Raw genomic sequence first — 14,737 nt, forward strand, 5'->3', positions numbered from 1 at the left:
TACACAAAATGTTTCTGATCATCAAACACATTTAACCATTAGTCAAATATAACACAAGTAAACACAAAATGCAGTTTTTAAATGATGGTTTTTATTATTTAGGGAGAAAAAATCCAAACATACATGGCCCTGTGTGAAAAAGTAATTGCCCCCTGAACCTAATAACTGGTTGGGCCACCCTTAGCAGCAATTACTGCAATCAAGCGTTTGCGATAACTTGCAGTGAGTCTTTACAGCCTGGAGGAATTTTGGCCCACTCATCTTTGCAGGATTGTTGTAATTCAGCTTTATTTGAGGGTTTTCTAGCATGAACCGCCTTTTTAAGGTCATGCCATAGCATCTCAATTGGATTCAGGTCAGGACTTTGACTAGGCCACTCCAAAGTCTTCATTTTGTTTTTCTTCAGCCATTCAGAGGTGGATTTGCTGGTGTGTTTTGGGTCATTGTCCTGTTGCAGCACCCAAGATCGCTTCAGCTTGAGTTGACGAACAGATGGCCAGACATTCTCCTTCAGGATTTTTTGGTAGACAGTAGAATTCATGGTTCCATCTATCACAGCAAGCCTTCCAGGTCCTGAAGCAGCAAAACAACCCCAGACCATCACACTACCACCACCATATTTTACTGTTGGTATGATGATCTTTTCTGAAATGCTGTGTTCCTTTTACGCCAGATGTAACGGGACATTTGCCTTCCAAAAGTTCAACTTTTGTCTCATCAGTCCACAAGGTATTTTCCCAAAAGTCTTGGCAATCATTGAGATGTTTCTTAGCAAAATTGAGACGAGCCCTAATGTTCTTTTTGCTTAACAGTGGTTTGCGCCTTGGAAATCTGCCATGCAGGCCGTTTTTGCCCAGTCTCTTTCTTATGGTGGAGTCGTGAACACTGACCTTAATTGAGGCAAGTGAGGCCTGCAGTTCTTTAGACGTTGTCCTGGGGTCTTTTGTGACCTCTCGGATGAGTCGTCTCTGCGCTCTTGGGGTAATTTTGGTCGGCCGGCCACTCCTGGGAAGGTTCACCACTGTTCCATGTTTTTGCCATTTGTGGATAATGGCTCTCACTGTGGTTCGCTGGAGTCCCAAAGCTTTAGAAATGGCTTTATAACCTTTACCAGACTGATAGATCTCAATTACTTCTGTTCTCATTTGTTCCTGAATTTCTTTGGATCTTGGCATGATGTCTAGCTTTTGAGGTGCTTTTGGTCTACTTCTGTGTCAGGCAGCTCCTATTTAAGTGATTTCTTGATTGAAACAGGTGTGGCAGTAATCAGGCCTGGGGTGGCTACGGAAATTGAACTCGGGTGTGATACACCACAGGTAGGTTATTTTTTAACAAGGGGGCAATTACTTTTTCACACAGGGCCATGTAGGTTTGGATTTTTTCTCCCTAAATAATAAAAACCATCATTTAAAAACTGCATTTTGTGTTTACTTGTGTTATATTTGACTAATGGTTAAATGTGTTTGATCAGAAACATTTTGTGTGACAAACATGCAAAAGAATAAGAAATCAGGAAGGGGGCAAATAGTTTTTCACACCACTGTATATAGAATGTGATCTGTTCAAGATAACAAATTTCCTTGAAGAATAAGTGTGTTTCATTTCAATAAAATTGGTCCATGGGGCCAGAGTTGTTTATGCAGACAGACTAACTTACAGACATGGCTATCACAATAGGTGCAAAATTATCTGGTGTGTGTCATATTTGAAATTTGAATTGATTTGACAGGTTCATTAAATATTCTTCTTAAGTGTTAGTAACCATCTAATGTCACTGCGATATACCAATATAGACACAAATCTTATAACGGCAAATGTCACAAACCTGATATGAAAAATGTATTGTTTCAAAAAAGTTTGCTTAAATGAAAACATCAAAAATTGTCTTGTTATTTAGAAGTTTATGTCATACTACTATTGTCTTAAGTTTTAAACAGTATTTATTTTAGGTTACTGGAGAGAAAATGCCAGTGAGTGAATTTAGTACATGCACCCTAAAAGAAAGTGTGCCTGTATTTGAAAGTTTGGTAATTGCTAATTCAAACAAGTTCCCAGTGTGTATGTGTATGCAGTACACACACACACACACACAGGTTACAGGGTCTTAAATATGAGGTGGTTGCACAAGATAATTAGGTCAATGCCATTTTTGTGATCTCAGTTACTGCATCAGTTTGATGTATTTAGACTTAAAACATTGTGTCAATACTCTAAAAAATGAAAACCTTAAATCTCTGAACACCCTATCTCCAAACAAGTGCACAGCTGAAGTAGAAGTAGTTCATTTTTTGTGTTTTGCTTTACTTAGGGTTTTTGTCCTAAATTGTTTTAGTTTAAATGTTAAGGATGGGCAGGTGTTGGATTATTAGAATTATCTGTTAAACAAGGCATTATGTTTATTTAAATAGAAAATAAACTTCTCTTTCATACTAACTTTTTTTTTCTTTTTTCCTTCTCTTTAGTGTCTGTGTTTACCAGCTCTGGATTTGTGAAATCCCTGTAGTCCATCGTGACACTTTCTTTTTGGTGCCTTTGTGCACCCCCTACTTCTGCCCCTCGCCCTTCATTATAGACACAAAGACTGAAGTGTTGAAGGTGGCGAGGGGGTAGAGGCCAATAATGTCTATCACCAACACACCAACAAGCAATGATGCTTGTCTAAGTATTGTTCATAGTTTGATGTGCCACAGGCAAGGTGGAGAGAGTGAAACTTTTGCAAAAAGAGCAATTGAAAGCCTAGTGAAGAAGCTTAAGGAGAAGAAGGATGAATTGGACTCTCTTATAACAGCCATCACCACTAATGGAGCTCATCCCAGCAAGTGTGTTACTATCCAAAGAACTCTTGATGGAAGATTACAGGTGAATATTTTTTTTTAAAGCAGCATATACAGGTATTTTTTTCATTCTGTATTAAAAAAAAAAAAATCCATTACTTTGAATTATTCTATAGCCTAGGGTCATGGTAAGTGTAAATCTGAATTAGGTGAGAATTCAGTGTGTGATTTCACTTCAACTGTGCCTCCACCATATTTGTAATGTAAACTCTACAGCCAGCCTATTTAAATGGTGGCTCATGGGCCACATGCGGTCCAGAAGCAACCTCCCAGTGGCCCGCCCTGTTATCTCACCAGAAACGCAGAGAAAAACAATTTGTGAGCCTTCAGAAATTCCTGCAGTAGTACAGGCCTTAAATGCAGTACTCGGCATAGCCTAGCAACATTTAACCCACAATGCAGCTTGTTGTTGTGTGTCTAAAAGTGGTGGTAGTAGTTAGTCTATGAAACTGTGACGAGCTATTGATGGAAACACTTCTCTGGGGGAATCTCTTCCTGCTCTTTTATCATTTGTTCCCCTCTCGCCCCGGTCACATAAAAAAGATCATGGGTTCATGTCCCATGTGGGGCGTACAGTGTTTTAAGTAGTGAGAAAAATGCCATGTAAATATAAAAAATATTGTATTTCAAAAGGGAAAGAAATGTTATTGCCCTCTTTTGTTTTTATGCACTTTGAGATGTGCCTAGGTCAGGTATGATCAAAATGTTTTTCAATGTATTTGTTTGTGTTGGTTTAAAATTTGTCATTACCTGCTGCTTACCGGCTGCTGAAAATATGTCATAGCTAAATTTCTTGGTTTGAAAATCTGTCCCAACTGATTGAATAACCCTGCTCTACAGCTTTGACTAAACCTTGGTTTTTTAAATCTTTTACACAACAAAATCCTGGGGCCTCATGTACAATGCTTTGCATATAATTTACACTAAAACATGGTGTACAGTCAAAACTATAAATGTGCGTATGCACAATAAATTCACATGCATAAAACTGCATATGAAAAGTTCTAAGCACTTTCCCTTTATAAATTCCAATCAACATGAATTTTACGCACATCCAAAAGCCTACAGCACGGGTGTCAAACTCCAGGCCTGGAGGGCCGCAGTGGCTGCGGCTTTTCTTTCTAACCCTTTTCCTAATCAGTGTCCAGTTTTCACTGCTAATTAACTTCTTTTCCCTCAATTTTAATAGCCCTGTTTTTAAGGATTAAGTCTTCTGAATTGATTCTTTTCTTCATTAAATGACAGCCAAACAGAAATGAGACATGAAACGAGCCAACAGATGACCAGCTAAATTGTGGCTTCAAACTCCAACCAGTCCCTTAATGAGAAACTGATTCTTACTGTTAATTAATCCCGTTATTCAATTCCATGGCTTGTTGCTGCTCTCTTTTTGCCCCGGCAGACATTTCCAAAATTGTTGATATTCTGTTTTTTTCTAAGAACTCCTAAAATGTTTTGGTAATCTGAGGGGATCAACCTTACTGAGACCGCCATCTTTATTTTCAGATTTTGTTTGATGGGAACAGGTGAGCTGGTCATGTCCTGCTTGTTTTATGTCTCATTACGGTCCGGCTGCTAAATAAGGAAAAAAACAACTAAGGGGCCTGAGGTCAAGCTAATTAAAGCTAAGGCTAATGAAGTTAATTAGCATCAAAAACTGGTCACTAATTAAGAAAATGGTTAGAATGAAAACCTGCAACCACTGCAGCCCTCCAGGACTGGAGTTCGACACCCCTGGCCTACAGTACCACCCCAACTCCTACAAGAACTTTGGCCATTTGAATATGCAAATCAGTATAAATAGTCCCTTCTGATTAGTGCTTTGTTAAAAGACAATGTCAAAAGTACGTGAAAAGAAAAAAAAAAAAAAATTTCAGTAAATGCAAAATGGAGGTCCTACTTAGTGAAGTGGAGGCAAGGAAAAAGTACTATTTGGTGGCTTAAGTAGTGGTGTAAGCAACTAAAGGAAATTAATGGAATGGCACAGCCTGTCGGATACATTGAAAAGTTTTTCAAAAAAACTGCACAGTGCCAGAAATAAAGTGCTCAGATATTAAAGTCAACATGAAAAGGTGAGCCACAACTCACTGTCTTTGGTGTCAACACCACTGGAGGAGGTTACAGAATTCAGGGGCTCATACTGTTTGAGCAGAGAGCTGCTACAGTTATTGGCGAGACACTTAAAACCGACATTTTACCAGAGAGTGAGGGGGGGTTGTTTTTTTTTTTCCTCCCCCCTGCTTACCTTATCCATACTCATAAATAATTTACGCTTAATACTGCAGATGCAGTACAGTAATCCCTCGCTATATCGCGCTTCGACTTTCGCGGCTTCACTCTATCGCAGATTTTAAATGTAAGCACATCTAAATATATATCACGGATTTTTCGCTGGTTCGCAGCTTTCTGTGGACAATGGGTCTTTTAATTTATGGTACATGCTTCCTCAGTTTGTTTGCCCAGTTGATTTCATACAAGGGACGCTATTGGTGGATGGCTTAGAAGCTGCCCAATCAGAGCATGTATTACATATTAACTAAAACTCCTCAATGATATAAGATATGCTTCCCGCGCGGTGCTTGATTGTTTGCTTCTCTCTATCTCTCTCACTCTCTCTGCCTGATGGAGGGGGTGTGAGCAGAGGGGCTGTTTGCACAGAGGCAGTTTGCCTAGAAGATACAGACGCTCCTCTACAAAATGCTGCTTTATGTATTGATTTTTTGATTGTTTGCTTTTCTTAGCGAGCGCTCTCTCTGAGATTCTCTGCTCCTGACGAGGAGAAGATATGTTTGCATTCTTTTAATTGTGAGAAAGAACTGCCATCTCAGTCTTGTCATGGAGCACAGTTTAAACCTTTGACTAAAGGGTGTTATTTCATGTCTAGAGGGCTCTAATAATGTTAACAGTGTGGGAGAGTTTATAAGGGCTTAAAATATATAAAAATAACCATACAAACATATGGTTTCCCACTCGCTGATTTTCACCAATCGTGGGGGGGGTCTGGAACACAACCCTCACGATCGAGGAGGAATTACTGTATTACTGTTTGTTCTGTTTCAGACAATATCACACAAAGTGCTCCCCACCTTGCCGGAGACACGACTCCAGGCGGTGATGATGTTTCTGTGTTGAGCACATCTTCGGTAACTGGCTGTGCAAAAACCCCTAACTTGGGGACTGCTGAGTGACCATCTGGGCGTGTGCTGACAGACAATGTTCTGGAATCACAATATTCAATAGTGGATGCTGTAAGAGATGTGAAGAAAAGAATTGAGGAGTATAAATTTTGTACTACGTGATACTGACCAGAAATTAAATGAATTGGTTAAAAAATAAATGCTGCCTCTGATTATGTGTTTTTACATTCTGGTAATTCTATTCCATCAAAGTTGTAATGCTGTCCGATTTGGCTGATCATTTGGTGGGTTGGGGTCAGGTTTGTTATACCTCATCTCTTTAAATATGGGCAAGCCACGATTGTGTGCCACATTATGCGGTACGCTACATGCTTGTACCATGCGACGCACTTTCTGTGCACTATAGAGCAGCACTCCACCAGTCTTAACTAGGCAGCTCAAATTCTGCTTAAGCTGACCAATAGTACATTATAACTTCTTTTATTATAATGTTGCTCTTGTTCAGTCAAGCTGCATGCGAGTGGGGTGAGAAGCCACATATTTAATTGTGTTGCATAGTTTCATCATTGAGATAACTTACAATTTTGACCAAAGGAGTATTATTAAATGTTTTTATTTTACCAAGAAGCCAGCAATCACACACAACACCATTTTCAATTTTGTTCCCCACACACGCCTGGCTCAACCCATGATTTATTAATTCTATCTCGCCACAACATTAATGAGACGCATTTTTGCATCACAGATAATTTGCACATTAATAGCCTGGAAATGCTTTCTGTTTACGTAAGCAAATTCATTCTTTGCAGGCACCTTTTATAGTGATGTGTGCACCATCGACCAATCTGTTTACATTTTGAAAACTGGACGTTGCTACAAATTGCGCTTTGATGTTTGCCGATTAAACCACAGTGTAAGGAAATCTGATATATCTAAATGCGCCTTGAGCATGGAAAGGCCCTATATAAATAAAATGTGTTACTATTTATTATTATGCCAAGCAAATATGATCCCGTAGAGCTGGCATGACGTGATTCGGTGATGACTGAGAAATACCCAATTGGTCAGCCAGCTCACATTGAAAAAGCTCATGTGGCTAAAATCCTGAGGGAGGACAGAACTTGCAAAGGAGCAGGTAGAGCATATTAACTCGGAGTCTGTCTTTGTAAACTCTGCCCCAGTTCACCACACAGCTCCAAAAGGTTAGGTATTGGAAGTTTAAATCCGCTTAAAAGCCAGTCATCATCATGGGGCAAGAAATTAGTAAGATTTCTAAATATGCATTCTATTGTAATACTTCCATTTGAGATGTCTTCTAACATAGCTAAAGCAGCCATGGTAGCTGGAATAGTTTGTCCATTCCATGGAGCATTATAATGTTACAATTGGATTACAATGAAGTGCCTTACATTTGTAAATGATACACTGAAATTAATTGCTTATTTGATAAAGTCCACGTCATGGATGCGATTCTAAAAAAATTGAGAAGTCAAGCAATTTGGCACCTTTTTATTGGCTAACTGAACAGACTACAATGTGCAAGTTCTCAGGCCCCTTCTTCAGACAAGTGACTAGAAAGCTTGCCTATTGTAATCTGTTCAGTTAGCCAACAAAACGTATCATTTTGCTTGACTTCTCATTGCACCCAGAATGGCTAACATGGTCCAACACCCTACTACTGCAGAATCTAAAAAGGAAAGGGGAAACCACATAGAAACAGTAGCACTGCTTTGACGCTCGGTGCCGCCTGTTTAGAAAACCAAGCAGAAACGTGCATACACCTGGTCTGAGGCTGCCGTGAAAATTATGTAGTGTTATAGCAAGTTTAGTTTTTGTACATCTCAATGTGAGCATGGAAATAAGCGTACAAAACATTTTTGTGTGTATGCACTTTTAATACATGAATCCTCGGGTCTGAGAATTTCTGTGCGCTTTGTATCCCTGTCAGCATTGGTCCATCTGCAAGCAGAGAAAACGTCAGTCAAAAAGGCCACTAAATTGCTACGCTTGTCTAGAACAAAAGATTGTTCCTTAGTTGAAGAGGAAAAAAGCTTAATTTCAAAATTTGTCATATATGCATAGTATAATGAAAATCTTGCTTGCATGTATCCCCAAGGCTAGTCTTTATACAATCATAAACAATGAATATAAAATCATACATTGAATGAAATACACAGGTGCTGTATACAAGAAAAATTCATGTACAGTAGTTGCATGTATGAGGAGTTGTTCAGTATCCTTGTGGGAGTACAAACTATCCCTGAAACAACTGGTGCAATGCTGGTGGTCTTATATAAAAAGAAAAGAAAGATGGCTTTACTGGATGGCTGAATATTTTAATAGTACTGTTTGTAAGGCAGCACATTTTATATGTCCCGGACAGAAGGAAGCTATGTGCCAGTAATATTTTGAGCCAACTTCAGGATCCTTTGCATTGCTGAGTAGGTGCTATAAAAATGTTAAAACCTCCATTGAAAATTAATTTCACTGTTAACCTATAGAAGTACATGAGCTTAGATGGAGACATCTGGGCTTTCTTCCAACACTGGTGGAGAGAAAGGCAATGATAAACCTTTTTTTGCAAATAGAATATGTTTGCCCAGTTCAGGTAGTCACTGATGGTAACTATAAGAAATTTTAAAGCAGCTGACCCTCTCCAGAGCATCCCCATCTATCCCCAAAAACTATAAACCAAAGAAAGACCCACTCTGCCTGTTCTTTTGGAGCTAGACATAATCTTTTTTTGCCTTATGCCCTTCCTTGAAAATTTGATGAGCTATAGTAGCATTTCTCATATAAATATATGGAATGTGTTTTTTTTTTTTTTCTTCAAAGCAGCCACACTGGCAAGAGATGGTTGATTTTTGTAATGCAGTCTAAAAGTGTATGTCAGTGATATTTAACATATATGTCAATATTCACTTCCTACACCACAAATTGTTTAGTCTACCTTTGTCTTCCAGAATTACAATAAAATATATTTATGGTAACAGTCAACACTAGTTAAAATTGATACATGATACATCTTTGCTTAATAGTTCTGTTCTGTTTCATGTATGTTAAGCTGATCCATTGTACATTGGACATTTTCTTCCCCAGTGTTATGTTTTTGTGTTTATTGTGGAAAATGTGTATTCACGATCTTGTACTTAACAAAAAAGGCACCCCTTTCATGGTAGGAATGCATGTGTCACAAACCAGTTTTGAGAATTGCAGACACCTAGTCTATGTTCAGCTTTAGATTGTTATTCCTGAGATTGTTCATCAAGAGAGAACAACCAAGTCAGGACTGGGGTCCGGGTCCACACAGTCACATGAAAAAGATTATCAAAAAAAAAAAAAATCCTTTTAATCTCGATTCAGATTTGCACCTTGGCTCCTCTAGCACTTCTACAAATACAATAAAAGTGAAGGGCTGCTCCTCTTTTGGGTTTATGTTCTTTTTTTTAAGTATGTACAGTGCTGTGGTTTTGTTTTGTAATGCTTGTATCACATGAAGCATGTTACTCGAAAGTAACCCCCCTGTTTTACTGTAGTACATTTATATTTCATACAGTAAACTGCTCAACAACTCAAGAAGCCATGTGTAAGCGTACCGTGATATCCATGTATAAATTATAAATTGGCCTCCGGCCATCACTACCAGTTAAGAAGCAGTTTTCTTTTGCTTATGGGAATGCTGAAATGCTAATATGTAACCATTGAACAGTGGGGAGAAATAACATTTATTTGAGTAAATGTTTCTTTTTAGACAAAACTATATAATGCAGTATTTAATAATCAATGTAATATATTCTTAGCCAGTGAGAGTGTCTTGAGTAACCTAGGTTTCAGTATATACTGGCACAAAGAGTTCTGTCTGAGCTATAAAATGTTGAAAGCTTTCCCAGTTCTGGCAGTTGGCTTTGATACGTGAAGTACATGGTTACACTTAATCTTAGATTATATTTTCATTTTTTTTTTTTCAATTTACAGAACCTCTGAATTGCACATTGAAAAATTATGATAACCCTGGCCTAGACCAACATGAATATGGACATTACTTAAAACAGTATTTTGTATGTACATGAAAATATCTCATACATAGATAAAGTTAGAGTAAGAAATTACAAACATGCACTTCGGGGCTACCTAATTATGACTTTACCAAGGCCACGGAGCTTCAGTTTGACGTCACTTCAATCTCTTCTAGTGTGGTTATATCAAAAGCAGACAGGTGGGCTTAGGTACATACATTGTTTACAGTTAGCAGTTTACACACACGTATGGAGTCCCTAAGGGAACATGGTATCGTTTTTTTTTGGGTGGGAAGCAATTTGGTGCATACTATAAGTGACATTAAACAGAAGCTTCACGGCTTTGGTATAGTCATAATTAGGTAGCTTCGAAGCTCACTTTTGTCTTTTTTTTTTTTTATTAATCTAACTTTATCTCGTATGTATGTGAAACTATCCCATACATACCAGATATATTCACATACGTGAAAGATTAAGGTTATCTCGTAATTCATTTAAAATGTATAGATCTGTTTAAATTGAAAATTATAACCATCTTAACTATGAAAATAAAATGACACATCATATAAAAGTTGACTAATGTATGTAGGATAATGGTTAGATTTGGAGAAATTTTCATATTGTAAGAGTTATTTTTTTTGGAATCATTTAAGAAATCTGTGCATTTTCATTTTTTATGTTCATCTCTCATTTCAGAAAATCCTAACAACGGTGAAACCTTACATGTATGAAGTACTGGAAATGTGCGCTTGTAACAGTATATTGGAGAATCAAACCTTTAGTCTTTTTTTTTTTTTTTGAAAATACCTTATCCATTGAGCCAATATTACCAAATCACTGAAAAGGATATTTTGCCACATTTGTATATAAATGATGAAAAAATAGAAAGAAAAAAAAAAAAATCTTTGTGTACATTGGTCTCAAACCTTTGACCATTTACTTGAATGTCCAACACACTGACCACTTGATCAATGCTACTTAATTGCCATATTGATATAATTTGACAAAACTTCATTATCAATTAATCAAAATATATCTTTTTTTATTTTGTCTAAATTGGTCATGAACCTTCGAATGTAAGATTGAAAGTCCAACACACTAACCACGTGACCAACACTGCTAATTTTTCATATATATGTGTGTTGGCTAAAAGCACTGTATATGTATATGTATTCACTAAAAGTATAAGGAAATGAGAAATTTAATGTGATTAATGTACAGATTCCAGATCAAAACTGATAAAATATTGCATTGTCACCATTGTCATTGTATTGTCATTGTTGTATTGTCTTTGTTTCGGATAAAATTTGCCTCAATTCATTTTGTGAGGAGAGGTGATTAGCGAACATGCGAAGTACACATAGTCTGCATCCAGACCCTTGAAGATGGATGCAAGATTGTACCACTTGGGAATATTCTAAGAATTTGCAAAGCATTCCCCTTTCCATTGAAGCAAGATTAATCTAAGCTAGAAGAAGATTCTTTGCAGGTGAACTAAAGTACTTTTTGTAGCTGATTCAAAAGTTTGTAGTTCTTGTCTTTCATAGCTCTAATGTATTTTTAAGTACTAGTAATTACAGTAAAAAAATGTCTTTCACATTTTGCTAAAATTGCAGTTTACAGGACACACATTTCATTATAGGCATATTATTGGACAATTGTTAAATAATCATGGTCCTCTTTTGTGTTATATATGTTCCCTGTTAACAGTGTTGTACTTGTAACCACACCAGGCAATCCAATCAAATTGGTCACAAAGAAAATCCTTTCAGCCCAAAAGTCCAGAGTAAGGTCATTATTCTTATGCTGTAAATAGGTCCCTCTTCTTAACACCACTGCTGTCAGATAAAGTAATAAATGAATGCAAAAGAAAAGAGCTTAGGAACATGCACTGATACAGTGTGTTTCTGCAACCACCACACAACGAATCACCTCAGAAACCCAAATTTGAACTTGAGTGCAGTCGTGCAGTGGGTGACACCTCAGCACCACAAGTTTGAATGGAATCGAACAGTGTGAGTTTTTTTTACGGTGGCTGGAGTGCCAGTCCTGCCGTCATCCCCCAGATTTTCTCTTGCAAGTTGGAGGACCTGCTTGTAGATCTGGATGCAGGTTAACATCATACTCTGGATGGAACAACTGCACATGAAGGACCTTGCTCAAGGGTCCAATGGAGTAGAATTACTTCTGGCATTTATGGGATTAGATCTGGCAATCTTCTGATTGCCAACACAGATCCCTAGTCTCAGAGCCACCATTACACCCACAAAACAACAAAATATATAAAAGAGACTTCTGTAAACACAACTTTGAAACTCAAAGTATACGTAACCTGTTACACAAAACATAAATAATCCAGCAGTAATGACCCTTTCTGTGCTTTCCCCATCACACATCGTATTTAAGTTTATAGGTCACCCCTGCACCTTTGTGAGGGTTGGGGTGGAAGACAGCCCCCCAACCCACAGTGAAAACTTGCGAATAATAGTATTTGCCATAAAGAGTTGATTGGTGTTGAACACTTTGGTGAGCGCAGGGCATCAGCCAGGTTTTGCTGTACAGTTAAAAAGTAGAGGGACAGGTATAAAAGGAGAAAGGAAATTGAGAAGCGAGCAGGTGAGAATAGGTTTAAGAAAGGCAAGAGTCAAGGAGGATGGCGTCAGGTCTAAACAAGGGAGAGGGCAAGGGCCAGCAGGGATTAGATGTCTGGATCTGCTAAATAACTATAGAAGCAGCGATGGCAGAAGGTACCTGGTGTAGATCCCTTAGTTATGTTTGTTGTTTTTTAAAAAAATAAAAAAATATGCAGTACATATTTTTAGTATTGTGTATTTATATCTTTGGCATACGCATCATCTGTAAGTTTCTGTGATCTTTTGGCAGGCTAAAAAAATACTCCCATTTAATTGTTTACAGCCAACTCCAGAATAATCAAAACCATGAATGTCGAACTCACAAATCTGGAGGGGCAACTGTGCACATAAACCATCAGATACCTGGAGTAAATGATCACAAAGCAATTGGAGTAGAGCCTGTACAGTATGATAAATATATAATGCTTACCAGCTTGTTTGAATCAAACACCAATAAAAAAAAAAGCCTTGTGAATGGTGAATACCTTTGTGATGGACGGCCAGCAGCTCATCCCGGCCGACACATTCAGGCCGCTAGATGGCTTCTCCCCTGCAGCACAGAAGTACCCAGGATTCCCGCAGGGCACCATGGGAGATGGAGTTTGGTTTCACAGCCCTGCTGGGGGCCACCGTGGGACGCAGCAGGAAGACAAGGGGATTTTTAATTCCCGTATAGCCCGGAAGTACTCCCAATTCACAGGGAAGAAAAATATAAATCTTTATCTGACCCGGAAGTGATGTGGAATCACAGGGACTGAAGGACAGGAGCACTTCTGTGTCAAGAACTATTTAAAGGACTCTGGGAAAGCCAGCAGTCTGAGTTGGGAGGGAGGAAGATTTGTTGTATTGATTATTGTGTTTTGTTGTGTATTGTGGAGGTGTTTTGTGCACATTATTGAAGAAATTAAAATTATTTCTGGTACTTTTTACTTGGTGTCTGGACGTGTTGTCTGTGGGTTTGGAGGAGCAACAGCGCTCCCTAGTATTACACCTTGAAACAAAAATACCAAAAGACCTCCCAATTTCAGGTCTTATCCATTCAATTATGGTAAAGAACCAGCACCTGGAAATAGTGAAGTTCAATGCAAAGAAGATTTCTTTTTATGTGTGACACAGAATATATAGATTCGGTAGTCCTTCACAGTCAAAACACGTCTCCCTTCAAATCACATGATCCTCATTTTAAATATGACGGCTAATGACTTTTATCATCCTATACATTATTTGGAGTGAAGGACCATAAGGCAGTTTGGCAAACATTTGCCCTTAAAGCTACTGCATATTTAATTCTCACCATAATGTCCAATATAATAACACTTAAAATGGCTAAAGAAGTGGACATATAATAAAACCGATAATTTATAGATTCCGCTACATATTAGGAAACATACCATTCAGATTTATAATGTGCCGACTATGCTGGAATACACATGACATTGAGGACATTTCATTTAGTTAGTTTTTCAAGCTGGTGTGCACCATTTTCTTTTCAGCTGAATTTTAATTTAGGGTTGTAATTTGCAGTTTATGTAGTCATAAGTCTTTTGCCCACACTATGTACTTGTTTATACACCTGTCTTCCATGACTCCAGAAATCCGTGCTACAGCAAATAAGACTTTTTTTCTGTTAAAAGCACTGCATTTTCATTGAGCTTTAACATTCTAAAATTCTTTTGGCACTGATCTCCATTTCATTGCCACAGGATTGAGTTTCCTAAGAAGAAGGCTTGTGATGTCTCTAGTAAATGTAAAAGACTTTTTTTCCTCTCATTTCCCATTTCAGAAGTCCCTTTTACATGCCAATGAAATGATATGTTAATCTAGACATTCCAGTATTATGCAGCATGTTCATTATTTCATGGCTGGATCACATTCACTTCTGTAAGTTTGTCACTGTGGAGATTCTTAACTACCACTGTCATCTAAACCATGCAATCAAACCCAACCATACAATATGCTTGTGGCAAAGACATCTTTTCAGAAGGGCCTGTTTTCTGAGCCCAGATGTATGTGAGTGTGTTCCTTGTACACTTAAGCAGATAGTTACTTGTGAGTACATGTAAAATGGTTCTTGGAGGTCATGAGTTATTTCTTTCACATTTTACTTTGGCCTCTGC

The 14,737-nt window shown here is 38.0% G+C and overlaps 1 protein-coding gene across 2 annotated transcripts in view; it reads left to right on the top strand.

The window, feature by feature from the left end:
• The window catches only part of smad4 (SMAD family member 4), a 55,576-nt gene that overhangs the window by 15,331 nt on the left and 25,508 nt on the right, over nucleotides 1–14,737 (top strand). For both annotated transcript variants that reach the window (XM_039750407.1, XM_039750406.1), the window contains one exon: nucleotides 2,463–2,859. In XM_039750407.1, the coding sequence (XP_039606341.1) occupies nucleotides 2,620–2,859 (240 nt within the window). In that variant the 5' untranslated portion in view covers nucleotides 2,463–2,619. The remainder of the gene's footprint in view (nucleotides 1–2,462; nucleotides 2,860–14,737) is intronic.

Source organism: Polypterus senegalus, chromosome 4, assembly GCF_016835505.1.
Source record: "Polypterus senegalus isolate Bchr_013 chromosome 4, ASM1683550v1, whole genome shotgun sequence".
Lineage (NCBI taxonomy): Eukaryota > Metazoa > Chordata > Cladistia > Polypteriformes > Polypteridae > Polypterus > Polypterus senegalus.